Source organism: Phocoena phocoena, chromosome 1 (genome assembly GCF_963924675.1).
Source record: "Phocoena phocoena chromosome 1, mPhoPho1.1, whole genome shotgun sequence".
NCBI lineage: Eukaryota > Metazoa > Chordata > Mammalia > Artiodactyla > Phocoenidae > Phocoena > Phocoena phocoena.
This window is the reverse complement of record NC_089219.1, coordinates 143,716,604-143,736,338: the sequence shown is the minus strand read 5'-3', so window position 1 is coordinate 143,736,338 and position 19,735 is coordinate 143,716,604. Positions and strand designations below refer to the sequence as shown.

General features: G+C 44.4%; 1 protein-coding gene across 1 annotated transcript in view; it reads right to left on the bottom strand.

Annotated features, from left to right (window-relative positions):
* The window catches only part of PTPN14 (protein tyrosine phosphatase non-receptor type 14), a 100,573-nt gene that overhangs the window by 28,461 nt on the left and 52,377 nt on the right, over window positions 1-19,735 (bottom strand). Inside the window, exons 4-9 of the mRNA XM_065881421.1 lie at window positions 17,632-17,699; window positions 10,688-10,758; window positions 9,688-9,775; window positions 5,675-5,763; window positions 2,526-2,613; window positions 1,598-1,680 (exon numbers count right to left, since the gene is read on the bottom strand). Of these exons, the coding sequence (XP_065737493.1) occupies window positions 1,598-1,680; window positions 2,526-2,613; window positions 5,675-5,763; window positions 9,688-9,775; window positions 10,688-10,758; window positions 17,632-17,699 (487 nt within the window). The remainder of the gene's footprint in view (window positions 1-1,597; window positions 1,681-2,525; window positions 2,614-5,674; window positions 5,764-9,687; window positions 9,776-10,687; window positions 10,759-17,631; window positions 17,700-19,735) is intronic.

Sequence of the window (19,735 nt, the reverse complement as noted above, 5' to 3'; positions counted from 1 at the left end):
TTACAAATACTCAGAACATTTTATGTTAAAGCCACTTGCTAAGAAATGATCAAACCAGAAGACTACATTTCTCAAAATAGTTTTGTTTTTAAATTCACCCTACAGAAGTCAACTATAGAATTCTTGTTAATGTCAAAGACACCCCAACAGATCAAAGGCAACAGCAGAGAACCGCAAAGATGTGACCTATAGGGAATCTGTTCAAAAGAATGGTGTGTGTTGTCTATGCGTGCATGCGTGTGTATGCACGTGTGTACCCATAACAAATATGGTGGCTTAAATTGCTGCTCTCTAATTAGTGCTCTTCTGATTTACATTTGCAAACTTTGCTGGCAGACCTAATACTATATAGTCATCTCCTGGTATCCAAGGAGGATTGGTTCCAGGACCCACCTCGGATACCAAAATCCATGTATGCTCAAGTGCCTTATATCATCTGGCATAGCATTTGCATATAACCCATGCACATCCTCCCACATACTTCAGATCATCTCTAGATTACTTATAATACAATGTAAAGAGCTGCCAGTTCACACTGAATTCAAGTTTTGCTTTTTGGAACTTTCTGGAATATTTTTTAATATATTTTGATCCACGGTTGGTTGAATTCGCGGATAGGAAACCCACAGATACAGAGGGCCAACTACTATCAAATATACTTTCAGGCTCTGACAGTGGCCAATGGCAAAGACTGGTTTGAAAGAGCCTCCATCACGTAGAGAAAAAAGTTTGTGAGGACCTGATGCTCCAGTTCTAAAGCAGCACCTTCTTCAGCAGGAACTGCTCTAGGACAGTATTTTCACACTCTTGCATGTGTCCACTGGGGAAGTGAGAAAGCAGTTCTTCTCCTGCATTTACGTCCCGAAGTTCTTTGAAACAAAATTAAGCACCTTGGACGCCCCAACTGCTGATGTACTCTGCTGAGGAATGTCTTTTGAAGGCAACCAGAGGAAAGGCTATGATAGTGTGAGCCCGGCACGCTATATCCAAGGTCAGGTCACAGTTAAGTTCCCTCATCAGACTCCCTTTATCATCTTTATTTCCAAATTAAATTGGAAAACACACACATGGATTTGTGACATCTATTAGCGTCTTCCAAGCCTTCCTCTAATTACCCTGGCCTCTCATTTACAGGCGGGTGACGTGACCCAGAAGCACACGCAGGGTTAGCCAACTGTGTGAGCAACACAGGGCTGAGGATGACAGCAGCTTCTTCTCTTTCAAGTTGGCTCGTCACTCTGCTACCTGCTTCTGAACACACTCCACATCTGACACGAAGGGGCGCCCCGGCAAATTGGGAACCACTCGGTTCCTCCAAACTCATGGCAGAGGTTGGAAAGGCACTGATGTCGGCCAATCCGTTCAGGAAGTCAAGCATTCACAGTCAATTTGCAAATCATTTTCTCCCTAGGCATATAGACTACACAAGACAGTCTTCATCATTAAAGCTCTTTCCCTCCCGCCCGGCTTTAACTTGCCCCTTTAGCTTCTACAAGGAATGAGGAAAAAGAGTCAGTATAAAAAGCGATCTACACCATCCCTAAAGCACAAGAATTGAAGCTGATCCAGGGAGAGGGTGGACAAAATGTTTACTTACTCAGTGCAGATTTTGTTTTGTTTGTAAAACTTGTGCCGTGTAGCAAACAATCGAGATATATACTTGGCGTTTTCGATATCATCCTTGGAGAAGAAGAAACAGGGGACAAATAAACATTTGTTTTTGATTGTATTGGGCTGGCCAAACAGCTCGTTCGGGTTGGGCCATCCAAACCCGAAGGAACTTTTTGGCCAACCCAAATACGTGCATTTCACTAGGATTCCTCTGAGCAGGGACACGTCCCTTCCTCCCTTCATGTCAAGCACAAAATAACCCCCTGAGCCAGAAACCAGTGTGCTGAAATTCAGTGGCGGTCATGTCTATGAAGCCCACCCAAGGATGGCAGACAAATACTGTCTGCTAAAGACGTTGGGGTTACAGTGATGATCTGACGTGTCTTTACATAATGCTAAACCAAGTGCTTTGAAAATCAGTACATGAATCAAGGCAGAGCGTAGCATGAACGCCAAGCATCATCAAACGGGAGGCAGGGAGGTGCAGGGAGTGTCCTGGCTCTCAAGTAGGCTCTCAACAGAAAGGCAATCACCCAGTTTGCTTCAGATCAGGTTTGGATTATGATGGCAAAGAAAATCCAGACCAGCCAGTAAAAGAAAATACCATGCAATGTCATCAGGGGTGACTAGTCAAGGGCATGCCCGACAATGTGATCCACCACATATAAGGCTGGTGGAGGAACCCAAACCCTAGAGTCAAAACTCAGCTTGAAACCCCAGCATTGTGAACATGAGGTCCCCACCACCTTCCGGAAATGAGTGATGACAGCTCTGGGCGAGTACTGGAAAGTTATGGCTTCAACAGAATACTTATTCTGTCCTGACATGGAGAGCGAGGAGAAGATATTACAGGTTGAGAAGACAAACAGCAAGCTGCCTGTGGGACCCTGCCTTCACCTGCCCGTTTTGCTTACCGTGTGAAAGAGGGCAGTCTCCTCTTTGCTGATGAGCTCCACCAGGATAGTTGACTTGTTGTGAGTGATATTCCCCATGTCATTCCACCTGCACAGAAGAAAGCCAACGGCGTTTGGCCAAAGACGTTCTAGGCGTTTATGACGGTATAGGAGTGTCACCTGCTATTCCTGAGTCTCATTTTACAAAGTATGATGTAACCATATTTTTAAAAGCTCAACGTCCCTCCTCTCAAAGCAGAAAAGGAAATAAAATGTAACACACGTCTATTTAAATAGCTAAAAATCCTATGTCAACGACGTCTAGATATTGCTGTTAATAAAGTACACTCTCCTTTACGACCTAGGAGGAAAATATGCCAGAGACTTCCACTGCCTTGGTTTTCACGCTTCCAAATGGACAGAGCATTTCCCGTGATCCCCGTTTTCAATGCTGGAGGGGGACGTCATTTAAAAGTCACGTGTGGAATTCCCTGGCGGTCCAGTGGTTGGGACTCCGCGCTTTCACTGCCGAGGGCCTGGGTTCGATCCCTGGTCGGGGAACTAAGATGCCACAAGCTATGCAGCGCGGCCAAAAAAAAAAAAAATCATGTGTCTCCAGGAATCTAGGCTGAAGAATGCACAGAGGTTCTGTGTTGCGATGTACACTACAGATTTGATTATGCCACTTGGAAAAAATGCCTAGGGAGTGTTTAATGTGCCTACATTTTTGTCATCTAAACACACACATACGTTTCCTTCCCTTTCCTCATGAAGATCTTATCTAAAATGAGACACACAGAAAGAACCACCAGGCAAGGGAAGGTTAGCTCCTGCTTCCCATTCTACTTGGAGCCAGTTTCTAATTATCTCTTACACTACCTACCCTTCACTCTGTTCCATGACCTATAATTCCCTGCCCACCGCCTTCTCCCGCCATCCTGCTTTTGCCCATTACACTTCTACCTCTGCCTGCATGATTCCTTTAAGACTCAGAAGAAGTCACCTTCTCCAGGAAGCCTTTCCTCATCCCCAAGCACCCACATGCCAGGAAAGAGCCTAGTGTAGTCCTCTATCAGTCACCACATTGTATGTATCACAATTGTTCATGTCTGTGACCAGATCCCTAACTAAACCAAACTCGATCATAGGCCCTCATGCCCCGGGCAGAGATTCTGCTTTCTTCATCTCTGTATTCCAAGCACCAAGTACACCTGGCACACAGCATACGATAGATGTTTGCTGAAATAATGAAAAGTAATGAGGTTGTCCCACATCTGTATAGAGTACAGTTCTTTTATCAACTCTCCTAGGTAGACAAGGTGGCTATTTACGTTCCACTCTGGAGATGAGGCAATTCAGGCCAAAGGGGATGACTTAGCCTCACTCACTCTGCTCATCAGGGACCAATGAGTTCTATAACTTCCAGGTTTTCCTCCGATCAGTTTTCCATTACACCAGTACCACCTGTTTTTACGTACATCTACAGGTGTTCTGCACAGCTGTCTGCTGACTTACAATTCCATTAGATCACATCCATGTGGACTCACAGCTATGTGATCCTTAGTGAAGGTCTCAAGAGATAAGAGAGATGTGGTCTCCTCTAGCTCCATTCCCTCAAATCAACTGCCAAAATTCTGGGTCCACTCCGCACTCCACCATATGACCTCACCACCTTAGTGGCACAATTAACATGACACTGTAGTAGAAGTCAATTCCCATCTTGTAAGGGTTTCAAGGCAAGCGCTAAAGGAAGCAGTCTAGAAGCAGTTCCTAAGGAAACTGAACAAAACCTGTGAGGCGCTTATGATCAGCAAACTTTCAAATTGCTATTTTCTACTTAATCTAGATAGCCAGAATCCAAGATGTGTCTGCTTCTCTCCTCCAGACTCAAGCACTGATTTAGCTACAAAGAACTGTGTGGGACAAAAATGCCTGGATAGCTTTACATGGGCATAAAAGTGTATAGTTACAACTCTGCACATATTTATATATTTTATTTAATTTGTTGTAGGTATATGAGTTGACTGAATATGTCCAATAGTCAAAAAGCTTATTCTGTAGCTCCAAAGAGCTCTCTCTCCCCACTCCTGTTTCAATAATGTCTCTATTCAAAGAGCAAGAGAAAATAAATGGACAAAAATACTGGCAGGGTGGGGACCTAGGAAAATAAAAGCCAATTAGGAAGCTTTTAGTGGGAAAACTTTCTCAAAATGACCTGCAGTAACTGCTGATCCAGAGAATACACGGCTGGCCAAGAACTCACTTCCAGAAAGTGGCCTGTGCTTTGCCTCTAAGATCTGTCTTTGATCATCTGTCCACGTGCAACTCTGCCTATCAGAGGCACACACTGGAAAGCTGTCTTTCCGGTAAATAATAGGCCATACTGCCCTCCTAAATGAAAGCAAGCATGCAGTTTTTCGGACTGTTGATACTAGGATGGGATCTGTGGGCACCTATACAAAGCAAGCTCATTGACATGTAATGCACCTATACAAAGCAAGCTCATTGACATGTAATTGACCCTGCCACTTCCCTATGCTGCCTCTACTCATTTTAAATGGAAAAGAAGGTTGAAGGGTCAAAATAATAAAAAAATAATAAAAAGTCAAAATAATAAAAAAAAAATAAAAAGTCAAAATAATAAAAAGTACCCAAGTCCTTTCAGTTACGATAACAAACTGATTGCTTTTTCAAAACGCACTTTCACAAATAGACCTCTTTCGTTAACAGAAAAATTAGTTTGCACTTTTCTAGCACGTGGTTAGGGAGAGGGTTCAGGGCAATGGAAAGAAGCCAGTGTGGATTTAATGACTGGTCATGGGTAATCGAGGCAAAGGTAATCCCATGGGGACCTGACTCATGGAAGAGCCCATCTCCAACCAGACTCACAGAGTTTTGTTCCACTCTTTGGCTCAGTGGAGGTTCAACTACGCGTTTCTTGGGGTCAGGTGGAAATAAAGAACATCCCCCATCCCCAAACCCCCAGGGAACGTGAGATGAATGTCTCCATGACCCCTGACATCCTGCAGAGGGGGCGGATCTTATCAGAGTTGAGGAAAGCTCAACTCTGATCCATGGTCTGCCTCTTAACTCATCTGTGTAACTTTCATACTCCATGGGGTTTGCTAGAGCACCTCGAGGGGAAAAGGGAGAAAGACAAATCAGACTACCTGTATATTACTGCTTGTCTTCCAATTCTGTTTCTCACGAAAATCCCCATAAAGAAAATGCCCAGGTGCACACTGTTTCCATGATTGTCCTGCATAAGACCAACAAAAGATCGTTGTGATGAAACAGATCCCCAGCGGTCTGGCAGCCTACCCACGGGGACCACAACCCGTTTCTCGCCCATACGTGGAATGAGTCATAGAACGGAATGGGGGCAGAAAAGCCACTAGGTCCCAAGGGACGCATCCCACTGCACATCCTAATAGACTACATAGATACCTTTCTTTCCTTTATCTCAGTTTGTCACAATACATTTCCTGTTTGAGAAAGAATTTTAGGATTTTCTCAGATTTGTTGGCAGTTAAGATTTTCTCTTTCATGAATATCTATTAATATCTTTTCTAACCCTAGTTTTTGGTTTTTTAAATCAAAATTATACACACACATAGTTTGATTATATCTGCATACTGCATATGTGCAAGTATTTACGCACACAGTTTGAAGAACTGAATCCTCTTTAGATCTTATTTAAAAGCAGCCTTGGACCCACCATTTCCTCTCCCTTAAAGGCATCCACTTCCACCACTTAAAACCCTAGAGTGTGTCCGTTTGCATCCACCATGCTTGGCCTTCCAATTTAGAACCTCATGTTCCTCAGTTCTGGGATATTTTCTCAAATTACTACCTTCTGTTTCCCCTTTTCACTCCTTTTAGAACTCCCACTGTTCAGATGTTGGACATCTGGGCTGGCCCTCCAATTTTATCTCCTGCCTTCCACATTCCATTACTTTGGGTTTTTTGGGGGGGTGAGATTTCTCTTAATTTAATCTTCTAACCTATCTATTAAGTTTTCCATTTCTGATATCATATTTTAAATTTCTGAGAGTTCTTTTTTATTTACCGAATGTTCCCTTTTAAAAGTACTCTATTCCTTCAAGAAGGTAATATATTTTAATTTTTTATCCTTGAGACTCATAGGATGGTATTTTGGGCAGGGGGCCCTTCACCCTGCAGACTCTCTGCCTCTTTCACACTGCTTCATTCTCATTGGGTTGACGTCTATTGTTCTTATTAGGGCATCATGGGGGTTGATGATCCTTGGCTGTCTATTCACGTTCCAGGGTGGGATGCTAAATGCTGGTTGGGACCTTTGTGAGCACAGGAAGGGCACGTGGATGATAGGCTTCACTGTTGGGCAACCTGCTGGGCCCTGTCTGGGGGAACCCAGAGGTCTTCGGTCTGGTCTCTTGGTCCAGTCAGGTGCCTCCAGCCTCCCGCCTGGAAGAGTATAACCTGGCTTCCAGTGTTCTTGAGAGCAGAGTGGGAGCAAGGTTCAGCATCCAGTGAGTAAACTGTCACCCAGCCTCCTGCTTTCACTCGGGGGACATCCTCTTTGTGGAGTAAGTGGAGGGCCGTGCCCAACTAGGCCTAAGATGGAAAAGATAAACCCCTACCTCCCTCAGAACACTTGATCCCACTTAAGACACAAAGATGACAGTGTCCCTTCTCAGGGACCTCTTCTCAACGCCCCTCCCAAAGCTTCCATTCAAGTAGGCGTCTTCTAACAGAGAGAAAGGGAAAGACAACTGCTGATGGCAAAAGCCGAGACAGAAAGAACTGGGGAGGAAACAAGGGTCTCGGGGACTTCCCTGATGGTGCAGTGGTTAAGAATCCACCTGCCAATGCAGCGGACATGGGTTCAAGCCCTGGTCTGGGAAGATCCCACATGCCACGGAGCAACTAAGCCCGTGCGCCACAACTACTGAGCCTGCGCTCTAGAACCCGCGAGCCACAACTACTGAGCCTGTGCTCTAGAACCCGTGAGCCACAACTACTGAATCCTGCGCGACTAGAGCCCGTGCTCCGCAACAAGAGAAGCCCCCGCTCGTCGCAACTACAGAAAAGCCTACGCATAGCAACGAGGACCCAGCACAGCAAAATAAATAAATAAATAATTTAAAAAGAGGGCCTCGGTAATTATGAGAAGTTCAAAGGTAAGTTGTATTACAGAAAAGTCTGTGAGGGAAAAGAAGATAGGTGAAGTAGAGACGGGAAGAAAAAGGAAAATTCTGCAGAAAGACTTTTCTGGGCACGTTGCCAGTAGGTGGGTGCAGAGGTCTGGTGGGAGTGGATGGGAACATGGGAGGAGCAGGCCACCAGGGTGGGACAATGGAAAAAACACAGAACGGATACCCGTCAGAACAACTTAGTCAAGGATTGAGGCTCCAGACTCTGTATGACCCATTCCAGAAGCTCCGTCCCTCCATGCCCACGTGCTCTGACAATACAGGAGGGTGGAGGCTGCGACCAGCCCCGTGTTTGTGGAGGGGGAGGGGCAGACCTGTCAGGAAATGGAAGGGACCCCCGCCCTGAACCTTGAAAATTTTTGAGAAACCACTCATGGAAAAACCTACACTGAACATAAAGGTTCTTCCCTGGGACACATCCATAACACACTTTTTAAACCTTACTTGGTCAAGAAGGACCTATACTAACCCAAAGGGACCCCATCCCCATGTGCAGGCTGCCCCTGCATACTTTCCTGGTGGCTTTTTCACTTAGAGCTGACCCCATCATCGCCCGCACGGCTACTGCTGCCCCACCCATCATCCTTGGGTCTCCAGGAATCATGTGGTCTGTAGGTGGTCACCTGAGTCATGAACAGATATGTGGTGGAGGAAGAAAAAAAGCAGCAGCCCAGCTGAGTTACACCCACTGGCAGTGAGTCAGCCGTGCCTATCTGCCCACTCGGACTAAGCTTTGGTATCTCCCTTGTACTTTTCCCACTAAAGGACAGACTAGAAAACACATCAGAACCAAGCACGGTGGATTTCAACACTGTCTCCACTGCCTCTATTTCCCACAGTTCAGAATTACTAAAGACAACACAAGCAAATGACCACCATGACAAAACCTCCAACTTCCAGGGCCTGAGAAGTCAGTTTTCTAGAAGTGGAGAAAAGTTTAGTCTGGTTTTCCAAAATGTCATGACTATATATGGGCTGGTGAAATGGAAGTGGGATGCAGATGGCTTCATAAGGTATTATTGCAAGGAAAATGGATGACAACCCTATGAAGGGCAGCCATGAGAGAAGCAAAAGAAAATTAAACAAATCTAAAAAAGAGCCATTTGGCCTTTTTTGCAAGCTGCGGACACCCTGCTCGCTTCTGCTTGATACACATGGGCAGTTCTCATTAAGGCAAATTGCAAGCATGCAACAGAGGGGGAACAGAACACTTATACAACAGCCAGCGGAGCCAGTCTGGAGTGAAATGTTTATGCTGAAATTGCAGGCATCTCCCAAATTGCCGAGATGTGCCAGTTGCTTTAGGTTTCTGATAAAACTCCATCTTTTGTAAAGTGGGTCAGCGGAGAGAGGAAAATGAGTTTGGATGATGGGCTCAGCTCTGTAAATGACCTTGCACCATGAACCCCCAAACCACACCCACTTCAGGAGGTGGATCTGTTACAAAGGATGGGATGTGCTGTAACCGTTTCCTAGGCATAGTTTCCAGACAACACCAAAGGGGCTGGGAACCCACAACAGAGGCTCTGTAGAGCTGGAGAAATAAAGTATGATTGCATACAGGAAATGTTATTCTTCCTCACAAACAATTATCACTGCATCAGCCCAAAGAAGAGAAAAGAAAAGAAGCTCGGGCAAGAAAACTGCTGGGGAGGGTCTGTATTAAGGCACGCATGATGTTTGCTCCTTGTCCCACTGGAAGGCTGGATGTGGCCTCGATAAATTCTTGGCACCAAATGGGCTGGTGTTTGGTACTCACTCAGAAGGTTGTCTTACAGATGAGATATTCTGCTGAAGACCATGGAAAGCTTCAAACTCTCTCTGTTACGAAATAGGGTTTGCTTTACCTAAAGTAAATTGGACTTGCCAGCTAATGCCACGCAGCAGAAAGGAAGCCAAGCCTTCTGGCTCTCTGCTCTCAATCAACACTGGTTTTCCAAATGCCTGTGCTGTTCTGAGACGGCTGAAGCAAGGAGAGGGTATGCTACCTTCACAGGGAAGATTTCCTGTCCAAAGCCATCCAAACGTTCCACCTCATTGATGTACATAAGCTCAGCTTCTGCTGGCAGGATTCCACTAAAATCAAAAGAGCATCAAAGGAGGAAATGGTTAAGAGCCATAAAGTCAGTGGAAGATCCTACCCTCCTGGCGGCAAATTCCAGAACTGTGGTTTTAGTTCTGGGAAAAGCCATTGTCACCCAACCAACTGTGCAGGCATGGTGCATTACTAAGTAATGCATTAACATATTCCTCAGTAGCCTTTTACTCAACAGGGAATAATAAGAGGAAGGTAAAATATTTAATTAAGACCTACAGCCCTATAAACACTAAATAATTATTCCAGACATCCTGGTGAATAATGCTGCCTGCTTTAAAAAAAAAAAAAATGTATTTTTCTCCCACATGGGAAAAAAATCTCCACTGTTAAAAAAGAAAGAAGGAAGAAAGGCAAAAGTTTCTGAGGATGACATTTTGGGAGCCAAGTAACCAAGATAAGAGAAGAGTCTAGGACCACTGCACATGTCCCAAAGAGCTCCACGTAGCCCTGATCAAGCTCTCAGGGATGCCTTAGATCTCACTCTTTCCCCTCCTGACCTTGACTTTCCCACCCAAAGCAGCTCTTGAGGTCTGCACTCAGCACAAGCAGTCCCAGGCTTCCCAGGTCTGGCAACAGTTTTAGGAAGGTCACAGAGAGGAATTCCTCTGGCCAACGTGTGGGCCAATTGGTGTTAAAGAAAAAAAGGAAAAAGGAAAAAAAAAACAGAAAGGGAGGGAGGGAGGAAAAAACAAAAGGGAGAGAGAGAAAAAAAGAAAGGGGAGTGGTAGCACAGTTTTCAAATCTACGTGCACTCTCAGAACAGAGCTGAATCACTTGCTACAAGAAACAGAACTGTGTTGACTCAGCCGGGGCTTGCACGGAGGGGCCGAATGTCTCCTGCCTCGGACAGGACGGTGGCCACGTGCTGGGCCTGGCAGCCCCCGCCTTACCTGTGGGCTTTGTGTTCTTGGGCCACCTTCTGTGTCAGCTCCTCCAGAACAGCTTCTTCCAGGGCCAAATCCTATCAAAATGGAAAGCAGTTAAGGTCACTCGCTATTTTGCTTGCAAACCTTAAAAGCTCTCTTTTTTCTAGAAGTTGTTCCTGATTAGCTTCACTTCCTCAGTCTCCCTTTACTCCTTTGTTTGTTTGTTTTTGCGGTACACGGGCCTCTCACTGCTGTGGCCTCTCCCGTTGCGGAGCACAGGCTCCGGACGCGCAGGCTCAGCGGCCATGGCTCACGGGCCCAGCCGCTCCGCGGCATGTGGGATCTTCCCGGACCGGGGCACGAACCCGTGTCCCCTGCATCGGCGGGCGGACTCCCAACCACTGCACCACCAGGGAAGCCCCTAGTCCTTTGAATTAGAGGTTGTCATTTTTAGGACAGAGGTTCATTTTTACTTTTGTAACAGGGCTCTCCACTATAACAGGCTATTTCAAGGCATATTTGGGGTTGCCATCTAAATTCTGGAGGATCTGGGAATAGCTCTTTTTTCATTTACCTTCTTCTTCCCTATCTGCCTGCCTCTTGGACTTTCATTAAAAATGCTTTTTAAGAAACAGAAACAGACTCACAGACTTAGAGAACCAACTTACGGTTACCAGGGGGTAGGGTTGGGGGGAAAGGGATAGTCAGGGAGTTTGAGATTGACGTGTACACACTGCTATATTTAAAACGGATAACCAACAAGGATCTACTGTATAGCACAGGGAAACTGGTCAATATTATGTAACAACCTAAATGGGAAAAGAACTTGAAAAAGAATAAATACATGTCCATGTATTGAATCACTTTGTGGTACACCTGAGACTAACACAACACTGGTAATCAACTATACTCCAATATAAAATTAAAAGTTAAAAAAAATCCTCTGTAAGTGCTTACACATTTTTAACAGTGAGGATATACAGGCAAGTGAGTTTCCAGGTCATCATCCCTTCCAAAGCTGAGCCCAAGAAGGGACTGTGCCTGGCCTTTTTATCCACCAGCACAATCCCAGCAAACTAATTCAGAGCCACCTGAAGTCAGAGCTGGCTCATTCAGAGACTAGTTGATGGGGCCTTGGAAACAAAAGAGGCCACCACAGCTCAACCGTCACAGCGGAGCTCCAGAAGGTAACAGGTGGGGAGCTGACCAGCTGGTGTCTCAACCAACTGAATCCCAGGCCCCTGGACCAGTGCTGTGCTGGCTCCCATGGGATTAGAGTCAACTGGACACATTGCTTCCCAACTCCCTTTCAATGATGGCGGGAGTATTTAAAGGGCTTGTTAAACATTTAGCAGGAAAGTGAGATGGAGTCTGGAGGAATACATCCAAGATGGGGAGACCAAGCAGTTCCTGAGACACTGACAGGCATGGAGATTCTATAGCTCATCCCATCCCTTTCGGTGGCTCCAGCCCAGATGCCTCTGCCCTTCCCAGGTGCAACTTCCACGCCCCCCAGGCTGGTGAGCACCAAGGAGGGTACAGATGTGCTCCGTCTTCCTCTGAGCTCCAGAGGGGGCGTTAGAAGGGGCTCTGAGCTGTGTGTCCCGGTGAGCCTTCCAAGGCTCATCAAAGACACTTGAGGGGGGGGGGAACTGATGTTTTCACAGAAAACATCCAAAACGCCTCATTCCCTTGGTTCTAAAATATCATTTATATCAAGATCACGTCCAATTTAACAGCTTTTCATGAAACACTACCCCCCAAAGGTACACCTCAAAAGTGCAAGAAACATCCCATCTCAAATGATGCAACTGGAGAAAATCAATATTTCTTAAAGCTGGAACATGCGAGCACAACTATATATTAGAAATTCTATAGCTCTGCAGATGGTCCTGAGAAACCTTAGAGAAGACGGAGGGAATTGCTAGCAGCTCTCATTTTTCATGTGTTACTGATTAATTTGCTGTTTTCTGTTTAGCCATCCACTGAAACAACTCAAGTCCATGATAGGAAACAAGCTCGATGTTTTCAGTTTTATGCTGTGGAATCACAAAGATGCCACGTGGCTTAGGAATCCAGCTATGTCTGTGCATCCAGGTACCGAGGATTAGAAATAACTCAATATTAATTTTGAAAAGCTAATAAAAGGCATGTGGCAATAGAATAAAATAAAGATAACTGAAGATCAAAAAGTGCTCCAATAAACTGCTGTCTCCTACTTTGAAAGAAGAAAAAGTCCAAAGGGACCCCTCTGCTATTGTACTCAACCCCACCGCCTCCATCTGTGTCTGGGGCCTCCCTGAGGTATGTGGTCCCACCACAGGGCCAGGCGAGAGTGGCCGCGCTAGGATGAAAAATGGCAGAGAGAGAGCCTGCACACAGCTGCACACCTGGGGAGCGCCCTGTGTACTTAACTTTGTTCTTTGACCGGCTGCAGAAATGCCATTTGACAAATTCGGTTACTTTATAAGATCAAACACAGCCATTCATCCCATCTTCCCTCCCCCACCAAAGGAATGCATTCTTCCCTTTGAAAGCTCTAGTGGAACCAAGCAGAAAGTTTGCAACCTTCCATGGCTCCCCACTGCCTACTCAATTAGGTCAACACCTGGGCCTGGCATTCAGACCATTTTTCAGTGTGGCTCAGCCGTCCCTTCAGACCTCTTCTCTAGAGGGTTCAAGACCTCAGGCCGACTCTTCCTAACACAAACTGCTTTCACGTCTCACCCCATCTTTCAGGTCCTGACACACCTACCACTCCCTGGACAGGGCTTCCATATTCTCTCACGTGGGACAGAAGCCTTTCCCTCTCTGGACCTACCTATTCCGCCCTGTGTGTCTCTCTTAGAGTTCTTACCATCGTCTACCTATTGTCTTTGTTACATAGTTACCTGGATACTCATCTCACCCTTTATCCTTGTCTCCCTCCCTCTGCTAGATGACAGGCACCTAAGGTCAGCAAACAGCAAGCCTCCACACTGCCTCCAGGGCCCAACTCAGGGCTTTGAACAATGCCAGCGTATAAACTCTCAACATACAGTAGTCGATCAATAAACATTGACTGCGCTGAGCTGAGCTGAGCTCAATATGCAACGTGTCGGTTTCATATTGTCAAGCGAGGGTTTTTTTGTTTCTGTTTTGTTTTAATTTTTATTGGTGTATAGTTGATTTACAATGTTGTGTTAGTTTCTACCGGACAGCAAAGTGAATCAGTTATACATATACACGTAGCGACTCTTTTTTAGACTCTTTTCCCATATAGGCCATTACAGGGTATTGAGTAGGGTTCAAGTTACGCGAAGCGGCTGAATGATAATTTATGCACTCTGCTTGTCCTCTGTCTGCTCACATTTCAAAGTGCACAGAGTACTGTTGCCTGGAAAGACACCCTTCAGCATCCTGTGCTTGCCTAACAGAGACAGAAAAATAATGCTGCTGATAATGTGAGGACAACGGTGGTCATGATGACAACTAAATAAACACTGAGAATTCACCGTGTGCGCGATTAAGTCCTTCACATGCATTCTCTCCTTTTATCCTCACAGTCAGATTAGGCTTGTTATCCTCATTTTTAGATGAGGAAATGGAGGCTTTGGTTAAATAACTTGCCCAAGTTTGTACAGCCAGTAAGTGGCACGGCCAGGATATGGGCACAGAACACTTGACCCCTATACTCTAAACCTCCTGACCACAGGCCACAGTGTATCGAGGATACAACAGGGGTCAGGGTCGTGGGGCGGAGGAGAGGATACATGACTGATGGCAGAAGCCTAGGAATGTTCACGAATCAGATACGCATGCTGACATCAGCTTCTGCCACGTCATCCTGAGGGCCGTCCAGTAGGACTTTCTGGAACGATGGAAATGTTCTACACCCAAGCTTTCCAGTACAGTAGCCATGAGCCACACGTGGCTACTGAACACTTTTTTAATGCAACTGAGGAACTAAATTTTTAATTTTATTTAATGCTAATTAATTTCAATTTGGATGTAAATAGCCACCTGTCACTAGCAGCTACTATACCAAAGAGGGAAGTTTTAGATCCAAGGACAACAACATCAGTATCTGTCTGGCACAGTGAGACTGAATGAGGTCTCTGCTGTTTTAACATCTGATTTGCTTAGAGCCCAGCAGTGACATGGTCTTATTCTGAAAAAGGAATGACACACAAAATAACTCCTTTGTTGCCTTACAGCACTTTAACCTGTCAAAGCATTTTACCACCTACAAACTCATACATCTCGTGCTCGTGATCACCCTTGAAAATTCTCCTGATCTCTGCCTAAAGGCTATGTGATAAAGACCTTTAATGAGAGAAAGGTAAAAAAAAAAAAAAAAAATTGTGAAAAATTATCAACCCAATTCATTGTCTCCGTTTGACACAAACATACACGTTCTCTAAAATTCTAAGGTATCACTTTCACTTTCCTCCGCGGAGCACACCAGAAAACATCCTGACTTTTGTGTGAGCTGCTGAGTTGTTACAGATACTGACACCAAGTCCTATGAAGAACTTCTCTGCTAAGTAATATGCTAATCTCTTTGAATGGAGGTTGATTTAATCGGTGGAATTAATAAGGCATAAAAAACAGCAGGCCCAAGATAATACTGCTATTATCTTGGTGGGAAGTAGAATAAGGAGAGAGCTATTCATAAAAAGTTAGAGATTTTGCAGTATTTCCCTAACCTAGAAGAATAAGGTTAAGTTTTTGACCACTTTAGAGAAAAGGTAACCCTTGTACACTGTTGGTGGGAATGTAAACTGGTGTAGCCACTGTGGAAAACAATAGAGAGGTTCCTCAGAAACTAAAAATAGAACTACTCTATGACTCAGCAATTCCACTCCTGGGTATATATCTTGAAAAAAAAGAAAACACTAATTCTAAAAGATACATGCACCCCAATGTTCATAGCAGCAATATTTACAACTGACAAGCTATGGAAACAACTTAAGTGTCCATCAACAGATGAATGGCTAAAGAAGATGCGGGGTGTGTGTGTGTGTGTGTGTGTGTGTGTGTGTGTGTGTGTGTGTGTATGGATACACACACAATGGAATACTACCCAGCCATAAAAAAAAGAATGAAATTTTGCCATCTGCAACAACATGGATGGACTTGGAGGGTATTATGCTAAGTGAAATAAGTCAGACAGAGAAAGACAAATACTGTATGATATCGCTTATATGTAGAATCTAAAAAACTACAACAAACTAGTGAATACAGCAAAAAGAAGCAGACTCACAGATATAGAGAACAAACCAGTGGTTACGAGTAGGGGAGGAAGGAATGGGAGGTACAAATTACTGGATATAAGGGAGGCTCAAGGATGTATTGTACAATATGGGGAATACAGCCAACATTTTGTAATAACTGTAAATGGAAAGTAACCTTTAAGAATTGTATGAAAATTTTTTTAAAGTTTTGGACCAATTAGATTCATCTCATCACTGACACAGGAAATAACTGCAACCTTACTTACCCCTTCTCTCAAAACTTAAAACCTTTGTTGCCAGACCCCTCTACTTTCTCCCATATGCCACAGTAGTTTAGATGCCAAGCTCTGCCCACTGTACTTCCAAAATATCTTTTGCATTGCTTTTTCGTTTTTATCTTCACTGCCAACACCTAATTCTTCTGTCTTGCCGAGAACACCACAACAGATTCTTATCTGACGTCCTTCCGCAAACGGTCTCATTACTCTAATCCAGTGGTCCTCAAAGTGTGGGGCCTGGAACCCCTGGATGGAGCCCACGCGTTCTAACTCCTCAGATGTTTCAGGCTTCTCTGCCACCGCTCCCCTCCGCACCCCTGAGCGGCCATCACACTGGCCAGCTGGCTCCCACCCAGTTACGCAGGCCGCCTCACCTCTCCTCCTCCAGCCTCTGTCTAGAGCATCCCTTGCTCCTTCCCTCTCTGCCTGCTGCAATGCTGCTCATCCTTTAAGATGCAGCTCACACACCATTAGCCTTTCGACCTACCCTCACCTCCCCAAAACAGGTAACCTCTCCCCACAGAGAATCCCTATCATACTTTGTTACACTTGGATTTGCATTAGGATTTTGCAAACTTCCTATTGACTCAGCCACTTTGTCGTCGCCCTGAGAACAAGCACCATTTCTTATATAACTTTATCCCTCGGGGGGAAAAAAAAAGTGGTAAATGCTCGTGATTTCTAAAATCAGAGCCGGAATGTTGGAGCGGGTATAGCCTTTCCCTAAAATGGTTTTTCAAATGTTTTAACTTTCCTCGTGAAAGCTCTTCTCAATTACTCCAAAGCTACCAAGAAACAAACAAAAATACTCCAGGGATTAAAAACCTAGCCTCATCCCTAATTTAACCCAGGAATAAACATTTTACTTCATGGATGCATTCAACAGATGTTTATGCATGCAAATTATGTGCCAGACAACAGTGGATGAGATAGAGTCCCTGCTTAAGGACCACAGAGCTGACATTCCAGCTGACAATAAAAATGAGAGAAAGAATGAACGCGTTCAGATACTGAAAGAGCTCTGAAATACACGCATAAAAGGGCAGGAAGTGCTGGATGGTTGGAGTGTATAATATAGATGGTCAAGGAAAAGGAAGCCTTCCCTGAGGAGGTGGTATTTGAATCAAGATCTGAATGACAAGTCGTAAGAAGACCTGGGGTCGAGCATTCCAGGCAGAGGAGGCGCAGTACAAAGGCTCTGGGATGGGACCAAGCTGGGTGTGCTCAGAAAGGAAGACGGAACATAGTAGTGGAGGCTGGTGTGATGGGGCCGGGGGCAGGGAAGTGTCTTGAGGAGGTAAGAAGAGGCATCTTTACCATTCTCAGTGTCTTACAAAACTTGTTCCTACTTTATAAATGCAGGGACATTCTCCCTAGGGAATATGTGTGTAAATTCCTCTGAGATTTTCAAAGGAAAGAATTAAATATCCATAGAAGGTAGAAAATTAATTAAGAAAAAGGAAATTACACTTACCATTGGAAATAGCACATATTCTCTGAGGAAATCCTGAGAGTCAAACTGATTATAGTCTCCAAAATCAGCTGAAAAGAAAAGAAGGGGAAGGAGGGCAGTCTTTATTATATGACATTAAAGATGGACTAAAATAGGGTAAACTTATCACCACATTTACTCTCGCCACTTTATCCTACTTCTGTACTATTATTAAATAAGAACAGTGCCAAGATGGGTTTGATGTTACTACCACTTTCACATAGCAATAATGTAAATATAAGCGTGTGAGCACTGCTACAGAATTTTCTAGAAAGAATGGGGAAATTTGAAAGTGATTCCTAAGCTATTTTAAAAACTTAAATCTATATTTATCTTTTTATTAAATATTTACCAACACATATCTTAATAATATCTGCCAAGGGGACTTTTTTTTTTTTTTTTTTGTGGTACGCGGGCCTCTCACTGTTATGGCCTCTCCCGTTGCGGAGCACAGGCTCCAGACGCGCAAGCTCAGCGGCCATGGCTCACGGGCCCAGCTGCTCCGCGGCATGTGGGATCTTCCCGGACCGGCATCCGGACCGGGGCACGAACCCGTGTCCCCTGAATCGGCAGGCGAACTCTCAACCACTGTGCCACCACGGAAGCCCATGCCAAGGGAACTTTTTAACTCAAGGTTAATTTAGAGAACTGAAGAGACAAACCCATCTGCATCTCTTCATATATTTGCAGCTGGAAATTCCCACTGTAAATCACCCTTGGCAAGCATCCTTGCAAATTTTTACACCTCTTAAACAACTCCACATGTTATAAGATGCCCAAAGTTCTGTTTTGTCCTACTTTCATCTCACAGTTGTAAGTTTGAGCACATGTAAAACGAATACAGTTCGCCTCTATCATAAATCTATAAATGTCTTGCTTCGAATCCTACTTGCTCTCAAAAAAAAAAAAAAAAAAAAAAAACTCAAAGCAGCATGAAATTTTAATTTCACGTAAAATGTTTAGCATCAGGTAGAAGTGGATTCAGGTATCTTTTAGGTAACAAGAACTAGAGAGTGAGGGGATCCACACAGAAGGCTGTTACCAAGAAGGCAAAGATGCACCTACAAACTCAGCACATAACTAATTAACAAGGTGAGGCACTCAGGAACACCAAAGATCGTAGGCTCTGCCTAATTCCAAGGTCAGTTATCTGCTGTCATATTTCATCACAACTTTTATCTCTGTTGATGTGGCTTTCTAACTGCCCAATAAGCGTTCTCAGAAAAATTATTTTACAAATATTATAGCTAGAGGAGGTTTCATCAGACTGAACAGCGAGCTTCAAGGACCCAAGGAAAAGGGAACCCAGAGTAAGTTCACCAACTTCCTTTAGCCTGAAAGCTATCACTAGGGTCCTCCAATATCCAGGATGCCTATAATGAGCCCAATGATTAAAGAGTGAGAGGGGAAAAAAGAGAGTGAGTGAAAAGGAAGCATTTTAAAGGAGAAAGACCCAATATGAAGATGAGGGACCCATTGATCTTCTCTCTCTTCTCCCCAATTAAGGGTGTCTTCTCCACTGTTTTAATGATTTTTCAGTTATAACCACAGATGGTTTCGTTATATCGTTCTGGGCATTGCTCCTTCCCTTTCCAGTGTTAGGTGAACAGCATATAGTGCGTACTTCCAATCCACAGGGGAACAGGAGAAGCTAACTACTAAGAATCACACGTCCAACAAAAATCGCTAACCCGCTAATATCCCCAAAATGAAAGTTATCGAGGAAAGGCTGCCTCTTTAGACATTTCAAACCCAAAAGGTTTAACTTCAGTGCAGTTACAGATGGGAAGTTCAGTTCTCAGCTTCTACAACAACAATCCACACAGCAAGGACTTGGCGGCTGGCAGCCTTGCATTTGGACGGTACCTGATTTTAAAGAAAATCATGACTACAAGGGAAACTCGTCTCTCTTTAAAAATTATACTTTTATCTTGTTTTCAACATGACTAAAGACAATGAAGCTACCCCTCAATAAAGAGTAATGTATAAAGATATGTAAAAAATTACATGCTGTGTTACGTGAATATGTGTAACGATTTAGAGAAGATAAAAACATAGGTGTCTGATCAATCTAAGTAGGACAAGT